We start from the raw sequence: 23,069 nt of genomic DNA, 5'->3' as shown, positions 1-23,069 counted from the left end.
ACTGTTGACTGAGCTACTCTGCACCATTTCTACCTCCCTGTTATTTTCCTTTTCCTCATGCTTTGTAATTATTAACTCGTGCTCTTGCTATTGATCACCAGGGATCTGCCTCTTTCTTACCGCCTTAGAAAAAAACATGTTTTTCAGGTTCTTAGCAGCAAGATTTTTCGTCTTTATTCTAGGCCTCATCCTTTTCTTCTTGGTCTCCTTGACCCCAATTTGGAGTTGTTCTATCTTGCTGCCCTGCTCAGTAGCCCGTTGTTGTTGTTGTGCATTCTTGCTTTTTTCTTTCGGGTTGTTGCCCCCATCTTGCTCCAAATGCTGCTCCTGTTTATCCTCGTTGTTGTTCTTTGTGTTGTTCTGTTGCACTATAGGGGTGTCATACATAGCTTGTCTCTTTTCATTGTCCTAGCCTTTGTCTTTGTTCTCATTGTTAGTCTTTCCCCTCATTGTGATTGTTGGACTGCTCATTTTCAGCCCCCTTATCCTCAGATTTTCCTTTCAGTTTTTGCTGTTTTTCTTTTTCTACTGCCCTACATTGTAGGATAGAATGTTCCAACAGTTTTCAATGCCTACAATACTTTGGCACTCCCTTGTATTCGAGTTTCTGGAAGAAACCTTTTAAAGGACTAGACTCGTCTTTCTGTCCCACCTAAATCTGATTTAGTCTAGGCTTAGTGAGGTCGACTTCAACCCTCACTTTGGCCATACTGGGTCTCGTTCTGTTCTCAGTTGCAAGGTCTAGGGACAGAGGGGTGCCAACAGGACTCAGAATTTTTTTCACGTAATTCCAAGGGTGGCAGTGAAATGGGAGTCCCGGCAATAGCACCCAGACCGGAACTATTAGCGAGTCCTCCTCTAGTTTAAAGTCCGGGATCCACTTTTGCAACCACATTACCATGCCATCTATTTCTATAGATCTATAAAACCAAATTGTTTGACAGTCCTCTTCATTTGAAACTTCTATGAAAACAGTCCTGTAGTCATACATACCTATTCTCGGAGTGCACTTCAGAGAAATTTTCTCGGCGAAGCATGACCTTATCCGCTCAATACTGGGACGAGTCTTCAAGAATTTTTCGATCAGGGTATATTTGCATTCCTGTGCCATAACTCGGTTGTAATCCTTTTGTTACACCCCGCACTTTCGGAGCATGAGCATAACACATACATCACCGTAGTAATGGAGTATCGGAGACGTCCCATGGTGTTTCGGAAGGTACAAGCCATGGCAAGTATGTAACAATGAAGTAAAGGATGAATTACGATCTCGTAAGTCGTAATCGGAAAGACTATTTTGAAACACAAGAACATGGCCATTATCATGTATAATAAATGATAAATATCATGTATGGAGAGTTTCGGAAGGTTTCGAGGTCAAGCAAATTGAAGAAAATAAGTTCGACGAAAATTTGAGAAATGTTGGGCATATTTTTAGTCAACTTTGGAGGGGCACATCTTCTAGTATATTAGGAGTTTTAAGGTGAAACAAAAGCCTAAAATGAAGTTCGTCGAGTTTAGTTTCTAATGCAACAAACCGCTCGTCGGTTGGACATCGGAGTAGATAATTATAGACGTTACAAACTGAGCTGTCAACACAGAAATAGGGCTGCTACAGTACCGCTACAGTACCGCTACAGTACTGCCACAGTGATGCCGACTTAGCCACTATAAAAGGGGTTAAAACCCCATTTTCAGCATCAAAATGGTCCAAAATGTTCCACAAAATTCAGCTCACAAAAGGGGCTTTTATATCACATAGAATTGAGGATTTTGAGCGAATTTTAAGCTACGGAATACTAATCGAAGTCCGGAAAACTTGTGGTCGCGATTATCATCTCATTTTGTGTTGGAGGAGCTTGGGAACAAGTAAATATTGAAGATCTTGCCACTTTAGTAAATAAAAGTTATGAATCATTGAATCTTCTCTTTATCAACCTTGATTAAGGAATATTTGCAAGAAATAAAAGTTGTAGTTGTTGTGTTGTTGTTGTTGGCTTATGGATTGAGGTTTGAAGAGAATTTTGGATGAAAATATATATAATTATCTTGTAGAATGTTGAGGGTATTGTTGTTGTTATTATTGGTATTAATTTCGGCTTCTTTACGGAAATAAAGTTATTAAATAGTCGTATCACCAGTTGGTTAGTTGAGAAATTTAGAAAACATCGTGTGGGATGTTTTAGGAAATATATTTGCGTGGATAATGGTATTGATGATGTTGGTATTGTTGTTGTTGATATTACGATTTCGGGCTAGGCATATAAACAGGGGAAATGCTGCCCGAATTTCGACAGAATCAAAAAGGATTTTAATTAAGGGGCTCAAGACGAGCGTATGATGATGATTCTAACAATAGTATGAATGGTTGTATATGTAGATTACGAGGCGACGAATAATATTAAGTGAATTGCAAGACAGGAAGTAAGTTGGAAGTCGAGAAGTTATCTTCCAGGTAGGTTAAGGCTAGTCCCTTTCTTTCTAAAGGCATGATCCTTTCGTTATAAACCTTTGTGTCGTACCCATAATATCATTGGTTCCGTAAATGCTAGAAGTCCATGAATTTCATGATCCTTATGATGTTATTGAGATTCTAAAGACATGATTCTTTTTCCTACCAAACTATGCATGAATTCCATAAAAATTTCCATTTCCAAGAATGTTAGAGATTCATGACTCTTAAAGTTTTTATGATGGCAAAGATGAATAATTTATTTATGATAACCATGATGATGATTATGAGGGATTTAAGGCATACGGATTTCATGTTATTATGAGATGATTTTTATTCATAGAGATTTCCATGTACATGAGCTTTATATTATTATGAGGTGATTGAGTTTACTTTGAAATTTCTTAATTTCCTTCATTATTGGTAATCTCACCTTATGACCCTTGTTCCTTCAAGGTGGGATAAACGATGATGATTGATCCATAATATAATCGGAGGCTACCGACCTTACGTCACTCCGATATAGTTGTGGCTTTTGATTGGGCTCTTATGCATGCTTTATATATATATGTATGTATTTTCTCACACCGCACCGCGCTATAGTCGGCCGGGCATGGCACGTAGATGTGCACACCACTGCAGTGGGCATGTTATGATATTGCCCCGGACGCGTGCTAATGATGATAACACCGAGCCTTAATGGCCGGGCATGATAATATATATATATATGACACCGAGCCTTAATGGCCGGGCATGGTACTATGTATATGTATAGAAATGTTTTTTTAAAAGGCTAAGCATGCATGACATCTGCCTTATGAGGCATCCAGATGTACATGTTATCTCTCTTACTCCATGTTACCTCTCATATTTATATTATGGTGTTATTCATGCCTTACATACTCAGTACATTATTCGTACTGACGTCCCTTCTTGTGGACGCTGCGTTTCATGCCACGCAGGTGTATACGGATGAGTAGAGGATACTGCTAGAAGATGTTCCAGCTCGATTGACGAGCTCCATTTCTTTCCGGAGTGTTGCCGAGTCAGAGTATCTATGTTATGGTATATTGATTTATGTAGAGACTTTGCAGACAGAGTCATGTATACAGTATGCCAGTCTTGTAAGCGGCTATTTAAGCCGATGTATCATTATGCATTACTTTACAGATTCACATGATTACAGATTTTATTTGATTCGAGAAAGACGAAAAGAATGTTTTCGAAAAGCTTCCATTATGCATTTCATTTCATGACTTAAGTGTCCTGTGAGATTATGAGTATTACGAGAACTAGCGGGTTCGCTCGGCTCTAAGTAAGGGTCGGGTGCCCATCATGCCCTATCAGGATTGGGGTGTGACAAATTGGTATTAGAGCAGTTCGTCCTAGGGGTTGTCTGCAAAGTCGTGTCCAGTAGAGTCTTGTTTATGGGTGTGAAACGCGCCACACTTATAAACAAGAGGCTGCAGGGCATTTAGGAACCATTGACCTTTCTTTCTTATCCTAGATCGTGCCATAGAGCTAAATCGTAGGATATGATGTCCCTGATTCTAACCCCAAATATTTTGATCATGGATAAGCAGTTGATTATGCCACTACGAGGCAATTGCTGAGAATTGAAGTTGTTCATTCGAAAGGTATGTTTCCTGTTTTATTAATATGGATAGATGTTGATATAAGAACTTGAGCAAGACATTATGATATCCGTGAGTGCTCTGTGGAGCATTGGATATGTTTTCTGGGCTGTGTGCAGGAATGAGGTAGTATGAATTATAGAGGAAACTCTGTCGAAATTTTTGCAAATTGAATTATTTGCAGGTCTATAGAGAAAGAGTAAAGGGAAAATGTGACCATCAGCCGTTTGTTAAGTCATGATTGAAGGAACAATTATGGGACGCTTTCAAAGAGAAGTTTTAGAATGATCTTAATTTAATTTAAGGGAGGAATCCTGGAGGAAAAAAATGATTAGTAAATAAAGAAAGTGGAATGAGTTTCATCCGAGGTTTCGGAGGATTGAGACCTATTGGAAACATAAAGAGAGTTGACATTAGGAAATCAAATACGGTATTACGATTTATAGATTAGATTGGTTAGTAAGAGATAACAAAGAGATATTGATATGGAAAAGGAAGTTAACGAGTACGGGAAAGTTCCACCCTAGAAGTGTATATATATATACGAGATCAAGGTGGGCTTGTACTCATAGTGGAATGTCTTGCAAATTTCTAAGTAGATACTATGAAGTGGCAAATGGGAAAAGAGCACTTTAAGAGCAACGGAAATCTAGGAGGACCTTCAGGACAGAAGTACGAGAGAGTGCGGTTATGAATTGATTAAAGGAAGTTATGTGATTAGAGAATATTAGAGAAAGTATTGACTTTTACTGGTATGATATAAACCCAACTCGGAATCGAGAACCAAGAGTAAGAGGAATCTCAAGTGTACTGGGGAAAGGATGTCTATGAGTACTTATGAGTTGATGGAAATGCGATGAAAGTATGATTAATGATATATTTCTCGATATATAGGCTCGGGTGAAGGGCAAGCTTCGATGTAAGGTGTTCGTTTCCTTCTTTCTTTGACACGAACCCAACTAGAACATGAACATGAGCGTTCCATAATAAATCCACTCCATTCCCATGCTTTGTATAGCAAATCTTAATGTCTTGTTATTTGATTGATTCTTGGAAATATTATTTTACTCATCATCGATTATTCCTTTGGACTCGATACGAATTCCATAAGATATTCGGAGACTATCGACCTCATGTCACTCCGAAAGGCCAAGGCTAGATCATTAACTTCTCTTTCAAAAATCATCCTCAGAACATTGCGCTTTCCTTCCGCAAGCGGAGTCCTACACAGAAGGCCTCAGGACATTGCGCTTTCCATCCGCATCGCGGAAGGAAAGCGGAAGGTCTCAGAACATTGTGCTTTCCTTCCGCATCTGATACGCTCAAATTACACCTATTAATGGTATAACGCGGACGTTGTCAAATATAGTAACCCAACAAGGTTGGGGTCGAATCCCACAGGAAATATGGTGTGAAAAGGTTACTAAAGTCGTAGGATGCTAAGTTCTAGGTCTAATGTCTTAATCCGATGATTTTGGTAAAAGTTGGTTTTTTTCGATAACTAATTGCTATCTATTGCTTTGGTGGAGATTTATGGTAAAAGAAACTAAGGTTGTGTCCCCGTTAGATAGGGTGTATGATCATGGGTATTGATCTTGATATACTTATAATGGATCATTATATGAATGCACTTAATCTCTATGTGAATCTCTACTATTTCCCAATAAATAAAGATTATGTCTTTCTATGATTTTCCCAAATATAAGAAAGTAACCATGAAGAACGATTAATCATGCCAAGTAAATTCTTCTTATTCCTAAGTGAATTTATTAAACAAAGTTTAAAGCTTTGAGTTCTTGTTAGTTATTCTTACCAACCCTAATTATTTTCCCAAATAAATCAAGGTTTATGACTTTAATCAATGTTTGCAACCATTAATTATGAATGAAGAATGAAGAATAACTAAACCCTAATAATCCATTATGTGCATATCAATCTCAAACCCAATCACAAAACACCCATCATTGGGTTCACAACCCTAGTAAGGGAATTTAGCTACTCATGACAAAGAACAAGAAATAAGAAATAAGAAATTGAAGAATTCATAATTGCTTACTTTGGAAGAAAAGATGAATTGATAATACTTGAATTGATATTTGAATCTTCAAAAACTAGAGAGTATTTAATGTTCTAAGTCAAGAGACAAAAATATAAAAACTGATGTCTATTAAAAACCCTACAATGACTATTTATAGGTTTTAAAAACATAAAAGTTATAGATTTGCACTTTGGTCCCGTCGTTACGAAATACGGTCCGTAAAGTGAAATACGGACCGTAAATCAGTTTACGACCAGGTCATCCTTCTACTTGTGATCAACTTTCGTCTTTTGAAATACGGACCGTAAAGTGGTTTACGGCCCGTAAACTGCCTGGTCGTCTTTCAACTTCCAGAACTCAGACTTTCTGCCAAATGCTCGAATGGTTAAATACGTGTTGGAATACGGACCGTAAACTGAAATACGGTCCGTAAACTGAGCTCGTAAATCACCATGTTCTCAGCCTGCCTTTCTGTTCTGTTTATTCTTTAATACGACCTGGAATACAGACCGTAAACTGAGTTTATGACCTGGTTCTGCACTTTTAACTGTTGTCATGCCAAATCTGTCCCGTCACCTGAAAACACTAAAAACCACGTAAAATCACATAGACTTGCTTAAAAACAAGTAAAACTTATAGCAGAAAAGCATCGATTTGTGGCGTAAAATCACGCCACATCAGCATCGCGGAAGGAAAGCGGAATCCTGCATAGTTTTTTTTTTCGGTCCAGACCAATAATGGTATATACGTATGAATAAATGTAATGCACTATTTTACGGCTGAAGGAGCATGGTATAGTCAGGCATTCTATAAGGAGCCTAACAAATTCCGATGTCACCATTGATTCATTAATCTAGGGGACTATTAGGCATGAAGGAAGGAAGTGGTTTGAGTCGTGTCCAATATGTGTGGACATTTGACTTGATACAAGAATTCAATTAGCAAAAGAGAAATAAGTCAAACCATGCGATGATAGTAACCCTGGCATTATATGGACTAGAGGAGTTGAAGGATCGCTAGGCTAGGCTAATTGACTACCAAAGACGGTCAATACTCGAATGTTACTGGTATATGAGGACATTCTTAGACGAATTAGAATATTCCCTAGTACAGAAGAAGGAAATGTACTGGTTTGAAGGAGTCAAAATTCGAGATAAACTGATATAGCAAGAATGTGCTAAAGAAAAGTGGAAATGGACTAAATGCAAGTATATTATGAGATAGACAGGGGAAGGGAGGCATGACAAGATAATGAAGGTTTAGAAAATCAAAGAATTAAGTTTTGTCAATGCAATACGTTGTGTTCCGGGCTATGATTCGAGTCACTCATACCAGAGAAATTTTTGGTTACAATTAAATATGCAGGAACGTACCCCAAAAAGGTAACAGAAGAAGTGAGAAGGCATACAAGGGACCAAGGTTAAGTATCAAGGATAGTCGGGATTAGTAAAGAGAAATCGTAGCACTGGAAGAGGTGAGGGTTTTAAAAGAGGAATATTTTTAGGAATTTCAATGATCGTCAAACGAAAGAAAGACAATATGCTTATGGATAGCATGACAGCAGTACTACCTGAGACTAGAAAACATCTCATGCGTCGTGAAGTCATAAGTCACTGTTTATATCAAATCGCGAGAGTATATGTCATAGAACCATATAAATAACCGTCCTGATGAAATGGTTAGTAAAACGGTGTGGGGACGACGATAAATATTTGAAGAAGAATGGAAGCTCGTTAAATCTCAATTAGCCGCTAGTATAGGAGAGCCAAGGACTTAAGGAGGGAAGAACACTCGTATTGAAAGGAAGTTGTGATTAAGTAAGATTTTATTTTAGTCCCCGGCTTATGAGTTATTTTGTAATGATGTTAAGATTAGAGGAGAAGAAATTGGAGGAAAGATTCAAACATAGATCTGGAGATATTTTGAATAGTAAATTACCTTGAGATACGATCATTAGTATGTTGTAAGTATAATCTTGTGATAGGAGATAACAACGATGATGAGAAAATATTGTATACAAGTGTATAAGGAATGGTGCTGAGGATTGTTGTATGGGTCGAATGGAGTCCCATTTGAATATAGACCCCTTGGCTATGGTATTTTTGACGCATTGGATGAGTAATCTGAGGTAAAGTAATTAATGAGAATAACAGGACATTGGCAAGGAAATGCTATTGCAAGCCATCTGGGCGCTACCATAGGTGGAACTATGATGACAATGCAAGGAATTAAGGAGTCTGACCAAAGAATTAACAAGGAAATGAGATTATATGTATGTAAAATCAATTAGTACTAAGAGCATAATATAAAGTAGCACTAGAGAAGCAAACAAGAAAAAGTGTCATAGCCAAATAAGAAAGTTGTCCACTAGTAGAGAAATAGAGGGTTGCGAAACAGGAAGGACTAAGTCAACGGAAGGTGAAGTCATGGAAGTAGATGAAGATAAGGTCGCAGGAAAAGAATTCAAGGATATAAATAACGGAGATGGACATTTAAGGAATTATGAGATCCGCTTGATTGGTAAATCTAAATGACGGACAATTGCGTCAAACTATGGGAAAGACTTATTAAGTGATAATCGGGCAAAGGTTAAAAGTAGAAGGAGAAACCCGAAGGAAACGATCAAAGGATATTGCGTTTGATTAGATCAATCGGGTGACAATGGAACCTCGTGAAACAAGAAACATGATGGCTCTTATTGGAAAAAGGAACAAATGAAGGTTACAGACAAAAGAAAGAATGCAAAGATCCGAATTCGCTGCATGACTAAGAATCTTGGTTATTTTTCGACAAACTTCTGAATTCACCCCAAATTTATTAGCCGAACTAAGGATCAGAAACTTTAAGAGTAAATTGAAGGAAATAAATCATTAAAGAAGAGATTTGAGATGTTTTTGATATAAGTACAAGAATTACCGTTAGTAGCCAAGTGCCAGAAGTCCGATTGAAGGAAAGAGAAATTAAGCGAGACATTTCGGTGTTAAACTAGTTGAAAGGTAAAGTACTGCAAAGATTAATTTGACTGCTATAGAAAGCAAAGGATGCCAAACATGATCAGCCTTGAGGTTGTCTTTAAGAAAGTAAGAGTGAGAATAAGTCAACTCCAAGAAGACAAAGGCTTGGGACGTCTGTAAAATGTAAGAAAGGCACGTGGAGGTCAAAGTGAACAAAAATTTCTAAATAATAAGAAGATGGGATCAAAATTGGATAAAAGAATGTGGTAAGCACAGGATTAAAGGGCATACAAGAATGTAAACAACGAAGGCTGAAGAGATAATGAAAGCGATAAAGCATGGAGAGTTAGTAGACACACAAATAATAAGAAAAGGGATGACCTTGAGTACAAGCATAAATTTTGGCTACAAAAAGGAAGGATAAACTGCATAATTCAGATAAGTTCAGTTTTAAATGAGCAAGTAAGACTGCAAGTAAGTAAAGTAGATACCGACAAATACGGGTAAAAATATTGACATCTACCTCGGAGCGAACTCTACCTCAATATTCGAGGACGAATGTTTTTGAAGGGGGGGGGGGGGGGGGGAGAATGTTACACCCCGCACTTTCAGAGAATGAGCATGACACATACATCACCGTAGTAATGGAGTATCGGAGACGTCCCATGGTGTTTCGGAAGGTACAAGCCATGGGAAGTATGTAACAATGAAGTAAAGGATGAATTACGATCTCGTTAGTCGTAATCGGAAAGACTATTTTGAAACACAAGAACATGGACATTATCATGTATAATAAATGATAAATATCATGTATGGAGAGTTTCGGAAGGTTTCGAGGTCAAGCAAATTGAAGAAAATAAGTTCGACGAAAATTTGAGAAATGTTGGGCATATTTTTAGTCAACTTTGGAGGGGCACATCTCCTAGTATATTAGGAGTTTTAAGGTGAACCAAAAGCCTAAAATGAAGTTCGTCGAGTCTAGTTTCTAATGCAACAAACCGCTCGTCGGTTGGACATCGGAGTAGAGAATTATAGACGTTACAAATTGAGCTGTCAACGCAGAAACAGGGCTGCTACAGTACCGCCACAGTACTGCTACAGTACTGCTACAGTGATGCCGACTTAGCCACTATAAAAGGGGTTAAAACCCCATTTTCAGCATCAAAATGGTCCAAAATGTTCCACAAAATTCAGCTCACAAAAGGGGCTTTTATATCACATAGAATTGAGGATTTTGAGCGAATTTTAAGCTACGGAATACTAATCGATGTCCGGACAACTTGTGGTCGCGATTATCATCTCATTTTGTGTTGGAGGAGCTTGGGAACAAGTAAATATTGAAGATCTTGCCACTTTAGTAAATAAAAGTTATGAATCATTGAATCTTCTCTTTATCAACCTTGATTAAGGAATATTTGCAAGAAATAAAAGTTGTAGTTGTTGTGTTGTTGTTGTTGGCTTATGGATTGAGGTTTGAAGAGAATTTTGGATGAAAATATATATAATTATCTTGTAGAATGTTGAGGGTATTGTTGTTGTTATTATTGGTATTAATTTCGGCTTCTTTACGGAAATAAAGTTATTAAATAGTCGTATCACCAGTTGGTTAGTTGAGAAATTTAGAAAACATCGTGTGGGATGTTTTAGGAAATATATTTGCGTGGATAATGGTATTGATGATGTTGGTATTGTTGTTGTTGATATTACGATTTCGGGCTAGGCATATAAACAGGGGAAATGCTGCCCGAATTTCGACAGAATCAAAAAGGATTTTAATTAAGGGGCTCAAGACGAGCGTATAATGATGATTCTAACAATAGTATGAATGGTTGTATATGTAGATTACGAGGCGATGAATAATATTAAGTGAATTGCAAGACAGGAAGTAAGTTGGAAGTCGAGAAGTTATCTTCCAGGTAGGTTAAGGCTAGTCCCTTTCTTTCTAAAGGCATGATCCTTTCGTTATAAACCTTTGTGTCGTACCCATAATATCATTGGTTCCGCAAATGCTAGAAGTCCATGAATTTCGTGATCCTTATGATGTTATTGAGATTCTAAAGACATGATTCTTTTTCCTACCAAACTATGCATGAATTCCATAAAAATTTTCATTTCCAAGAATGTTAGAGATTCATGACTCTTAAAGTTTTTATGATGGCAAAGATGAATAATTTATTTATGATAACCATGATGATGATTATGAGGGATTTAAGGCATACGGATTTCATGTTATTATGAGATGATTTTTATTCATAGAGATTTCCATGTACATGAGCTTTATATTATTATGAGGTGATTGAGTTTACTTTGAAATTTCTTAATTTCCTTCATTATTGGTAATCTCACCTTATGACCCTTGTTCCTTCAAGGTGGGATAAACGATGATGATTGATCCATAATATAATCGGAGGCTACCGACCTTACGTCACTCCGATATAGTTGTGGCTTTTGATTGGGCTCTTATGCATGCTTTATATATATATGTATGTATTTTCTCACACCGCACCGCGCTATAGTCGGCCGGGCATGGCACGTAGATGTGCACACCACTGCAGTGGGCATGTTATGATATTGCCCCGGACGCGTGCTAATGATGATAACACCGAGCCTTAATGGCCGGGCATGATAATATATATATATGACACCGAGCCTTAATGGCCGGGCATGGTACTATGTATATGTATAGAAATGTTTTTTTAAAAGGCTAAGCATGCATGACATCTGCCTTATGAGGCATCCAGATGTACATGTTATCTCTCTTACTCCATGTTACCTCTCATATTTATATTATGGTGTTATTCATGCCTTACATACTCAGTACATTATTCGTACTGACGTCCCTTCTTGTGGACGCTGCGTTTCATGCCACGCAGGTGTATACGGATGAGTAGAGGATACTGCTAGAAGATGTTCCAGCTGGATTGGCGAGCTCCATTTCTTTCCGGAGTGTTGCCGAGTCAGAGTATCTATGTTATGGTATATTGATTTATGTAGAGACTTTGCAGACAGAGTCATGTATACAGTATGCCAGTCTTGTAAGCGGCTATTTAAGCCGATGTATTATTATGCATTACTTTACAGATTCACATGATTACAGATTTTATTTGATTCGAAAAAGACGAAAAGAATGTTTTCGAAAAGCTTCCATTATGCATTTCATTTCATGACTTAAGAGTCCTATGAGATTATGAGTATAACGAGAAGCAGCGGGTTCGCTCGGCACTAAGTAAGGGTCGGGTGCCCATCATGCCCTATCAGGATTGGGGTGTGACACCTTTGCCTTGAATATTACCGCATGAACTCCATTGTGCATCGTAACTCTTGTCCTGACATTAGGGTCCTCCAATTTTTTCAAGTTAGGGTTAGGTTTGGGAATAGATGTAATTGCATTGGAATAGTTGAGTTTTGGTCCAATTCCATTCGCTTGTGCAATTGCTTCAGCTGGGATATCAGAAATCTCATGAAGGCGCGCTGGAAAAGAGCTCGCCGGCGTCCCCATCTGGCGGCGCGTGTGCCCCAACCGCCCAAATCAGACTGTTAATAGAGACGTTGTGAAGAGAGTTTAATGTAGAGAGAGAAAATTTGTTATTTACACACATATACATAATATATACCCAGTTGGTTTGATCCGGAAATTTGCCTAAGTTTTGGAGGACCTCTCTTTCAAAATTCACCTATGTCTCAACCAAGCTTCAAAAGGCAATTTTATATTATGTTAACTATAAGTGTTGACCTTCATTGATTAGTTCTAATCAATAACCATATTGAGTTACCTAGATTGCAAAAATCATCAGATAATATTATAAGAGGAGATACTATAGGGTTTCTTCAAGAAGTAAGTCTAAAACTTTCCAATGATATATATATATATGAGATCATAATGAAATAAATGATTGAATTAAGTTAGTGGTTTGAAGCCATAAACGCAGGAACCCTAGTATGCCATTAATGAAGTTTGTAGTTAGGTGAGGGGATGATATAATGACCATGAGTCTTTTATGAGGGACTTTAGTTGCTCAAATGAATGTAATAATACCATCCTTAAGAGGGTTTAAGTCTATTGAACATGGTATCACCTAATTGAGTCAATCTTGAAACTAATTTGAGGGTTAGGCTTAAGTGTTGGATACTTTGCTGATTAAATTAAAGCCGTTATGGTTAATCTTTTTATAATTGTGAGTTATTATGTAGATTGAAGTCGTTGAGTATAATTTTAGCTATTTTAGCAACTTTGAGGTTCCGACCTTTAAGTTATCTTGTGAGCTTTTAGATTACTTCACGTTTTCGAACTACAATACTAAATGCGATTTTGCATGTGTGAGACAACCTTGCATGAATTAATCAATGCACGGTTTGACCATATTAATAATCGGCATCCTTGTGAGGATAGCATGGATCAGGCAATCTTGGAGTCGTGTTACATCAGTGTCAAACGAGGTGGGAAAAATCCGAGCATTTATGAGCCTGAGTTCCACTTGGGCCTCTATGTTGAAATAAGAATGCCACAGGTTAATTACTGTGGTCGTTTTGATCCCTATGCCAGGTTGCCAGGGAGTTTTGGCCACAAAGAGTAATGCAAATGGCATCATAGTTAGGCCTCTGAAGAAAGCCTCAAAGTTCTCATATGGACGTGCTTCTGTTCAATACATAATGATTGGTTGGTTAATCCAATCAGTTCATTGATGGTTAGTAAGAATGATGATCCTAATTAAGGATGATCCTGCATGTATTTCATGTACATTCACCTTGTTGATTTATGATAACTATTAAAGACGGGGGTGTGTGAATGGAGAGGGGGAGGAGAACAAGAAATGCGTGAATTCAGCCAAACCAAACTCATATAGAAATCACACACACACACACACACAAGAGTCCACACACGCAGAAGACACACCCACACACAAAGAGATAGAAATAGACTCATCATGAAACATTCATGAAAATGACATCCATTCATTAAGAGACTTTAGAAACATATCTTGGCCCGTTTGCCTGATTTGATTTGTAGCTCGATTATAAGCATCAACCGTTTGAGAAATATCTTGAAGTAGTATATTTGATTCTATAATTAAGTAATTTTAGGTTTGAATGAAAATACTGAAACTAATAGGATAATTTCAAAAAATTCCCTTCATGTTTGATTTCGCAACATTAACCTTCCTTGTGGTTTGCAATATTACGCATGTCTCCCTTATTTTAATTTCTTTGAAACAATTCTCGTAGCTATATATCATCAATATAAGAAATTATAATTTGACTAATGTACCCTTTTTAATAAACTATTAATTTAATAAACACTGTAAACATATTTTGTGAATGAAAAAGACACATTGTCATCCCCCGTAACTTTGAAATGGAGAATTCATTATTTGAGCCTATTAAGGTAACTTTCGTGACTTATTTGGGAACCTTAATGATAAAGGAATAGAAATATTGATACTAATTCAAGATGAGGACTACTTTGTGCAAATTTGAATCTAAAGGTCAAACCACAGAGTGATTCAGAAGAAGTAATATTTTAAGTGTTGTGGATTAGGGATTACTGATTGTGTCATCTGGAATGAGGCAGCAGTGGCTAAGTATGTATGGAACATAGCCAATAAATCTGACAACTTGTGGGTAAAATGGGTCAATCATGTGCATTTGAAGGATAAGGACTAGTGGCAATACTATCCCCCTCAGGATGGTTGTTGGTACTGGAAAAAGATATTTGGAATTAAAGGGAAATATGCAATTGGTTATGTGGGAAACTGTTGGCTAAAACTGAATGGGAAGTACACTAGCTACAAGCAGTGGTTACCATTGGAGGATGACTGAGGGTAATCACAAACCTTGGTGGAGAGCAATGTGGGGTAATGCTAACATCCCGAACCATAGCTTTATCAACTGGTTAGCCATGCATGAAATACTACTAACTAGAGAAAGGCTATATAAGATGGGGGTGCGTAAAGAAAAGTATTGTACTTTATGTGGCAGTTGTGATGAAACTACCAAGCATCTGTTTTTTGAGTGTGTGTACTCGAAGTATTGTTTGGAGGACGTCATGAAATGGTTACACATACAGGGAAGTAATATGTCATGGATGGAATGTGGAGAAGACTAGCAAGGAAGGGAAAGGGCAGAATTAGTAGAAGTTTGCTATGGGCTATATTGGTTGCATTAATATACCACATCTGGGCTGCTAGGAATGAAGCATTGTGGAATCAGAGAGTACCAAGGCCCCAAGGGGTGATCAAGATCATACCGCTATTTTTGACATTTTAAATAGGAAGTCAAGCTGTAAAGATAGAGAGTGGATAGAAGAACTATATAAATAGGCAGGTACATAGAAGATAGGACGAGTAGGGTGTTTTATTTGTAGATGTGGTCGACTGGTAGGGATAGGATTACTTTTGTTTAAATTGATATGTTGATGTACGGTATTTTGAAATGGTGCAATAGAATGTGTTCGTTCGACCAAAAACATTTTAAGTGTCCGATACTCAACAAACAGAGGAGAATGTTTTATGTCCGGGAAGATTCTACTGAGGATAGTTCCGAGGTGAATATATTGAACACCAACTGTATCCTAGACATGCAACGAAAATGATAAGAAGACAATGAGGAAGCTGGTGATGCAATTCGTTGCTGATTTATATTTGAGTGTAGAGTCTTAACTCATATTAGTAGTTGAGTAAAACTCTTTTAATAGTAGCATTACATTTGAGTGAACAAGTTTTCAAAGTTTTGCTACAACGACCAAGTTCTGGTGAGAGACGCCTTTGTGAGCTGCTAGCTCCCCTTATAGGAAGACTTTTGTGCGAGTAATTCATTTTCTATTAAGTTTTTTTTTTGAATCTTCTCTAATCGTTATTGGCGATTCAATGCAATGGAGAATAAATGGACAGCTCTCGGTATTAGAAGAGAATAAATGGACAGCTCTCGGTATTAGAAGATACCTTCATTAAGCAAATCTCGAGGGTTACTTGTGTTGAACTGATGAATTATCATTTCAAAGATGCGTGGGGATGGAAATGAGTTTTTCTGAAAATGCTTACAAAATTAATTGAATAAAGAGTATATAGGAAACCGTAAATTAACCAGCTCATACATTAATAATAGATAGGTTAAAAGAATGTTACAAAAATTAAAATTATAAAGGTAATTGTAATATTATATTATAAATCACAAGTGAGATTGCTATTATGAAATCAAATATGAAGGGAGGTCTCTAAAATTATCCCAAAAAAATAATACACAATTAATATGTTTGGTCGGTAAATTCTTATAATTACTCTTTTCGTGTTAAAATTGCCTTAAGATTCACTAAAATGTAATTTAAGAAGTTCTTTTACATGGAAGGATAAACATCGGAAACGTATTGAAGAAGGACTATCAGGGAAGGTATTTTTAGAATATAAAAAGTATTAAAAATAATAGTGAAAATCTTGTTCAAATTAAAAGTGTTTAAAAGCGAAAAATTATAAGTTGGGGTGATCACTTAAGTTTTTTTTTTTTTTTTTTTTAAAGCTTATTTTGTCTTTGAACACTTTTGATATTTATCAAACTCAAGAATAATTTGAAAATTACTTATTGATCAGCTTATGTGCTTACCCAAATACCTGATAAGTTAATAACTTGAGTGAAATAAAAAGTAATCTCGGTAAGATAATATGCAATTTTCTTTAGATTCTTTAATTTATGCTTCATACGCTTTCTCCATTAAACTGAATTCATTGGCGTTACCTTCTCCGCATAGACGAATTAGATGCCTTTCAGTTTCATTTCCTTTTTGGGCGTCCTATTTGTTGATATGACTTATCACGTAACATTCCCTATCACCACTATTTGTTGCTATCAATATATATGACATACTAGACGGTCCGTGCTGCGCACAGGCCCAATCCTTTAGATTATAGTGCATTTATATGTATATAGTTGTGTTTGGATACTGTTATATATATATATATATATATATATATATATATATATATATATATACTGTGTTCAAAATACGATTAATATAACATTGTAGTTTGTGCTCCGTATCTAAAACTTTATTATATTAGTGCTTGCTACGAATACAAAATCGGCAAATTTATTAATATTTTTTAAAAGAGAAGACTTGTTTAAAAGAAAACTATTTTCCTCTCTTTGAGATAAAACAATAGCAATATTTAAGCATCAGTTGATACTTTCAATTTTAATTCCATTAATTTAAAGGTGTAAAATACTTATTATTTTTTTTATCAAATTTTGATTTGGATAATTCTAATTCAAATTATTAAATTAATTTTACATGTTTAAAACGAAACAAAGTAGAGATTGATTTTCTGTTTAAACGAAGAAATACTATTTTTTAATTTTTGGAAAATATTCTCGGTTTAGCTCATTTTACTTGTCATGTTGTCTTTTGCATGGTTTTTTAAGAAAACGTCGATTAGAATTATAATTTGACTAATTTACTTTATTCATTATTTAATCTCCATTTGATTTTTTTTTACGACATTAATCTCTTTTCACATTTATTAGAGTAAGAATAAAAATATAAAAGTAATTAAATTCTATCTTATTTTAAAATATAAATATTTTAAGTATATTTATTTTAGTAAACATAACAACTAAATGACATGGCGGAATAGCAAATACAACAGTTTAATATCTGGATTAGATCTCAGGCTAATATAAAAAAAGAAATAAAATTGTATGGTTTGACTACTTAACCTTTTGAATAAACGCAATTTCATTTGCTCCCACTAATAGATTGATACGCATGTGGCAATGAATCCATCATTATTGACTTAATGAGATACTTTGGAAATTACATGAATATTGTTTGATTTTTTTAATATGGGGTGCACTTTTTTTTTTTTTTTGGACATTATTAGTTTGCACTATTTTTATGCATATATATATGTTCAAAACACGATTAATATAACGTTGTAGTTTGTGCTCCGTATCTAAAACTTTATTATATTAGTGTTTGCTACGAATACAAAGTCTGCACTTTTTTTTTTGGACATTATTTGTTTTTTTAATATGGAGTTCACTTTTTTTTTTTTTTTTTTTTTTTATATTGCTTGATTTTGTTAATATGGGGTCCACTTTTTTTTTGTGAGTTTGGAGATGGCGGATTTCATTTTTTTTTATATTGCTTGGTGTTGTTTAGTATGGGGCCCACCCTTTTTTTTTTAAAGGACAACGGACGACGAAGCATGGGTTTATAGTTATAATATCCCAACTACTACACACGTTATTGGTGAAAAAATGCGATTTCTTTTGAAAAAGTTTATATGGGCATCAGATTCCAATTATGGTTTGCTCTTATGTACATCACATGTCTAAATGGATATAATGCTTTGTTTTCTTTTAAGTCCTTTTGGTGATTTGAAGATGACATGATTGTTATCTAATATTACTGAATTTTATTCATCTAGATTATGCAAAATTTGACAAAACATGCAACTTATGGGAGAAAAGTGTTTCTCTGGATTTGTTATTAAAGGCTATTTCAAAAAATTAAAGTTGATTCCATAAATTTGCAGTTTCGTTGGTTAGGTCAGAAAAGTGGGAGGGTTTGGACAGGGGCCGGAAGTTCTTGTGTTTATTTTTGAGACAAGGCATAGAAACACCCCTAAACTATGGCGAAATTATCAACTACACGTCTAAATTATGCGGGTTCCTATTATCCTTGAACTTATATTTTTCGTATTATAATTTATCCCCTTGAACTTATTTTTTTGTATTAGTTATCTTGCTTCACTAATTACCTAGTAAGGCAAATAATTCTAAACAAAAAAAAAGGTCTTAATGTTTTTTTTCATTTGATTCTTTCAAACCCAAACGACTAAATCCTTATCAAGTGATTCAAAAACGAAAAAGAAAATAAAAGAAAAGATGGAGATCGTAACAGTGAGAGAAGAAGGACCAAGGGTTTGAGAGAAGATAACGGTCCAATCGTTTAGGTTTGAAAGAATCAAAAGAAAAAGACATAAATGCCCCTTACTTTTAGTATAGAATAAGCGTATGTTTGCAGATACTGTGATTTTACGTATTTTCCTTACTAGGTAATTAGTGAATGAGATAAATAGTATAAAAAAGTAAGTTCAAGAGGGTAAATAATACGAATAAAATTTAGGTGTATAATTAGCAATTTCTCTACACTTTAGGAATATTGCTATGCCTTGTCCCTCCACTTTTAACTAAGGCCACATATATCTCGAGCTTTTACAACTTTTCGATTTCTTTTGAAAATAAATAAACTTATGTTTGATATGTAATTGTATGTAATATCCCGATCCCTTTATGGACTCAAGCATGCTTTTAAACAATGGAATATTAAGTTCACCACAACAGTGTTGTCCTTTGGATTCACACTGACACCTTAATTATTCTTTGATCGACATTTTTTTCCCGCATAACCAATCATCCAAGCTTTCACCCATGTGATGTTGGGGTTTGGCATGAACTCCTACCTTGTTAATTGAAAAACCAAAGTATTACAATACAAGGACGAGGGCATAAACCTTACCTTGTTAATTGAAAAACCAAAGTATTACAACACAAGGAGGAGGGCATAAACCTTACCTCTTCTATCCTAGTATCAGTAAACTATACTAAAACAGGGCATGTACATTATAGCCTACAACTATCAGAACAAGAATCTGATTTATTCTCACCTACAATATAGCATGATGGAGCACCAAAATAATTTTCCCAACTGCTCAAGATCTTAGACTGAGGTCCAGCCTGAGCACTGGGAACTTAACTGTCTAAGGTGGATCAATATACCTCCCTGTATGCTTTGCTGGCCTAATTCTGAATGATGGGATGCCCATTTTATCCATACGTAGAGGTCCTAGAGCTTCAGCTGGCAGATCTCCCTCTTGGTAGTAGAACTTTTCTTGAGCAAGGTTGTTGAAAAACTTGGACAATGCATCTGCAACCATGTTAGCTTCTCTGTAGCAGCGTATTACTTTGACATTTCTTTGGGTGACTATCTTCTTGTTTTCTTCAATCAGCTTTTGATAGGTCCATGGAACTTTGCTTTTACCTTGAATCATCTGCGCAACAAAGAGAGAATTCAATTGTATTAGAAAATCTGAAAGATTTTTTTGGTGGCACCACTTTAATCCATGTAGGGCAGCTTGAATTTCACTAGATTTGTTAGTTAAGAATTGGAGTGGTTTAGCAGATGCCATGATCAAGTCCCCATTTATCTTCCTAACAATTCCTCCAGCCCCTGCCTTGGATAAAGAGGGAGAACAACTGCCATTAGTATTCAAAATAAATGAATACTGCTCTGCGCATTCCCATAGGACCAATTTGCTGGTGATACTTTGTCTATAGTTGATGGCTATGTCACAAACAAGCTCCCAGTTCCAGCCTTCATTCACTATGCTGAAAATTTTGCCCAAAGTGATCTTGACTTGAAATAACATTTCAAGGGTCCAATGCTCAACAAACAGAGGAGTTGTCTGATGTTTCTGTCAAGGAAGATTCTATAATTACTTTTTTCGTGGTAAAAGTGCCAAGCCAGCTCTGATAATTATTCTTTTCGTGTTAAAAGTGCCTTAATATTCACTAAAACTGTAATTTAAGAAGCTCTTTTACATGGAGAAGAATAAACGTCGAAAATGTATTGAAGAGAGTGTATCAGGGAAGATGTTTTAATTAGAAATATAAAAAGTATTAGGGATAATAGTTAAAATCTTGTTCCAATTAATTAAAAGCTTTTCAAAGCTGAAAAATTGTAAGATGGGGTGATCAACTTCAAATTCTTTAATTTTGTCTTGAAATAATTGTAAACACTTTTGATATTTAACAAACTCATATAAGTTAAAAAGTACTTATTGATCCGCTTATGAGTTTACCCAAATACCCGAGTAGTTTATATCTTAAAGTGAACTAAAAAGTAATATCAGTAAGCTAATAAGCAATCTTCTTTAGACTCTTTAATTTATGCTTCATATTTTTTCTCCATTAAATTGAATTCGTTGGCTTTACCTTCTCCACATAAGACGAATTAGATGCCTTCATTTTTCCTTTCCCTTTTAGGCGTCCCATTTGTTGACCTGGCTTATCACATAAGACATAACATTCCCTATCACCACTATTTGTTGCTATCAATATGACATATCCCAACTACTACATACGTTATTGGTGAAGATAAGGCAATGGCTTTTGAAAAAACGTTTATATGGGGATCAGATTCCAATTATGGTTTGCTCTTCTGTACATCACAGTCTAAATGGATATAATGCTTTTTTTAATTCCTTTTGGTGATTTGAAGATGATATGATTGTTATCTAATATTACTGAATTTTATTCATCTAGATTATGCAAAATTTGACGATACATGCAACTTATGGGAGATAAGTGTTTCTCTGGATTTGTTATTAAAGGCTATTCCAAAAAAGTTAATTCCGCAAACTTGCCGTATTTTATTGCCTAGGTTAGAAAAGTGGGAGGGTTTTGGTAGGGGGCCAGGAGGTCTTTGTTTTTACTTTTAACTAAGACTACATATATCTCGATCTTTTAAAACTTTTCAATTTTTTTTTTGGCAATAAAATATAAATATTACCATACCAACAAAACTGAATACACATTAAGGAGCACCTGAAGTTCCAACTCTCTTCTAGGTTGATTGCTGGATCTTTCAAGCCTCAAAGAACTAATTACAAATTTGCTCAATAAACCACTCACATTTCCTAGCCCGTTTAGAATCTCTAAACATGTATATTCTCTCCTTAACTACTGTTGTCATATGTTGTATCACAAACTCTATATTTACACTTTACTTTCTAAATTTTTTCCAGTTTCTAACCATCCCATGATAGATCATAGCTCCTAGAACAGCAGCAACAATTTCCTTCTTCATCCTAGGACAGTGCTTCTGTTTTATCAGCTTCAATACATCAACAATATTAGTCTTTGGCAATTGCAATTTAGTCCAGTCATTCATAGCCTGGCACATTCCCACAGCCCAAGTGCAGTCCTTGAAGAGATGGTTACTGTCTTCATGAGCATGCATATCACACAGTTCACATTCAGTATTTGCACATTCAATTCCCATACTTTCTAATCTTCCCCTAGTTAACAGTTTCCTTTGAGCTGCCAACCACAAGATGAATCTATGTTTAGGTTGCAGGATTTTACTCCATGTTAGTGTGCTGGTTTCCATTGCTTGTCCTGCACCTATCATATCATAGTAGCCCTTTGCAATTGATTGCTTGCCTGAGGGTGTAAGATTATATCTGTCTGCATTGTACCACCTCCTCATGTCAAGTTTGAGCTTATTGAGCCTCTTCCAATACCAGCTACAGTCAGTTGGTGCTGTGTAGTCCCAGAAATTCTCATCTTCTTTCATATAGATACCATGAATCCACTTCACCCAAAGTATTTCCTTATTTGTCAATAGCAGCCAGATCAGCTTGCCAACTGCTACTATATTCCATACTCTACAACACTTAATGTTCAAACCACCTTGTTTCTTTGGTTTGTAGATCTGGCCCTATGCTACTAGGGATAGTTTCTTCTTCTCCTCTGTACTTCCCCACAAGAAAATCCTGCACTTTTTATCCACTTCCTTCACTACACTCTGGGTTAAGATGAACACTGCCCCCCAAAAGTTGTGCAAGGAAAATAGTATAGAGTTGATCACTTATAACTTTCCAGCATAAGACAAATGTCTAGTTGACACTGATCTAATTTTCTCAGTTATGTTCAAACATAATATTTGGCAATCAATCTTATTCCATTTCTTTGGGGATAAAGGCAAGTCTAGGTACCTTATTGGAAAAGATCCACTTGAGAAACCTATAATGTCCAGCAGCCTTTGTTTCATTGAATCAGTAACCCCAACAACATACAAACTAGATTTATCTGTATTTGCTTCCAATCCAGTTGTTTTAGCGAAATAGTCTAATGCTTCCATCACTCTTCTCACAGATTTTCCATTCCCTTTGCAGAAGATCATTAAATCATCTGCAATGTTTAGATGAGTAAGTTGT

General features: G+C 35.9%; 1 protein-coding gene across 1 annotated transcript; it reads right to left on the bottom strand.

Moving 5' to 3' along the window:
* Nucleotides 1–433: 433 nt before the first annotated feature.
* Nucleotides 434–22,426, bottom strand: LOC132613134 (uncharacterized). The gene is made up of 3 exons (XM_060327183.1): nucleotides 21,884–22,426; nucleotides 19,849–20,543; nucleotides 434–533 (listed from the first exon to the last, which is right to left on the bottom strand). Exons 1-3 carry the CDS (start codon nucleotides 22,424–22,426, stop codon nucleotides 434–436), a joined length of 1,338 nt encoding a protein of 445 aa, XP_060183166.1.
* Nucleotides 22,427–23,069: the final 643 nt, after the last annotated feature.

This window comes from Lycium barbarum, chromosome 10 (assembly GCF_019175385.1).
Source record: "Lycium barbarum isolate Lr01 chromosome 10, ASM1917538v2, whole genome shotgun sequence".
Lineage (NCBI taxonomy): Eukaryota > Viridiplantae > Streptophyta > Magnoliopsida > Solanales > Solanaceae > Lycium > Lycium barbarum.
This window is presented reverse-complemented; position numbering and strand designations above follow the sequence as displayed.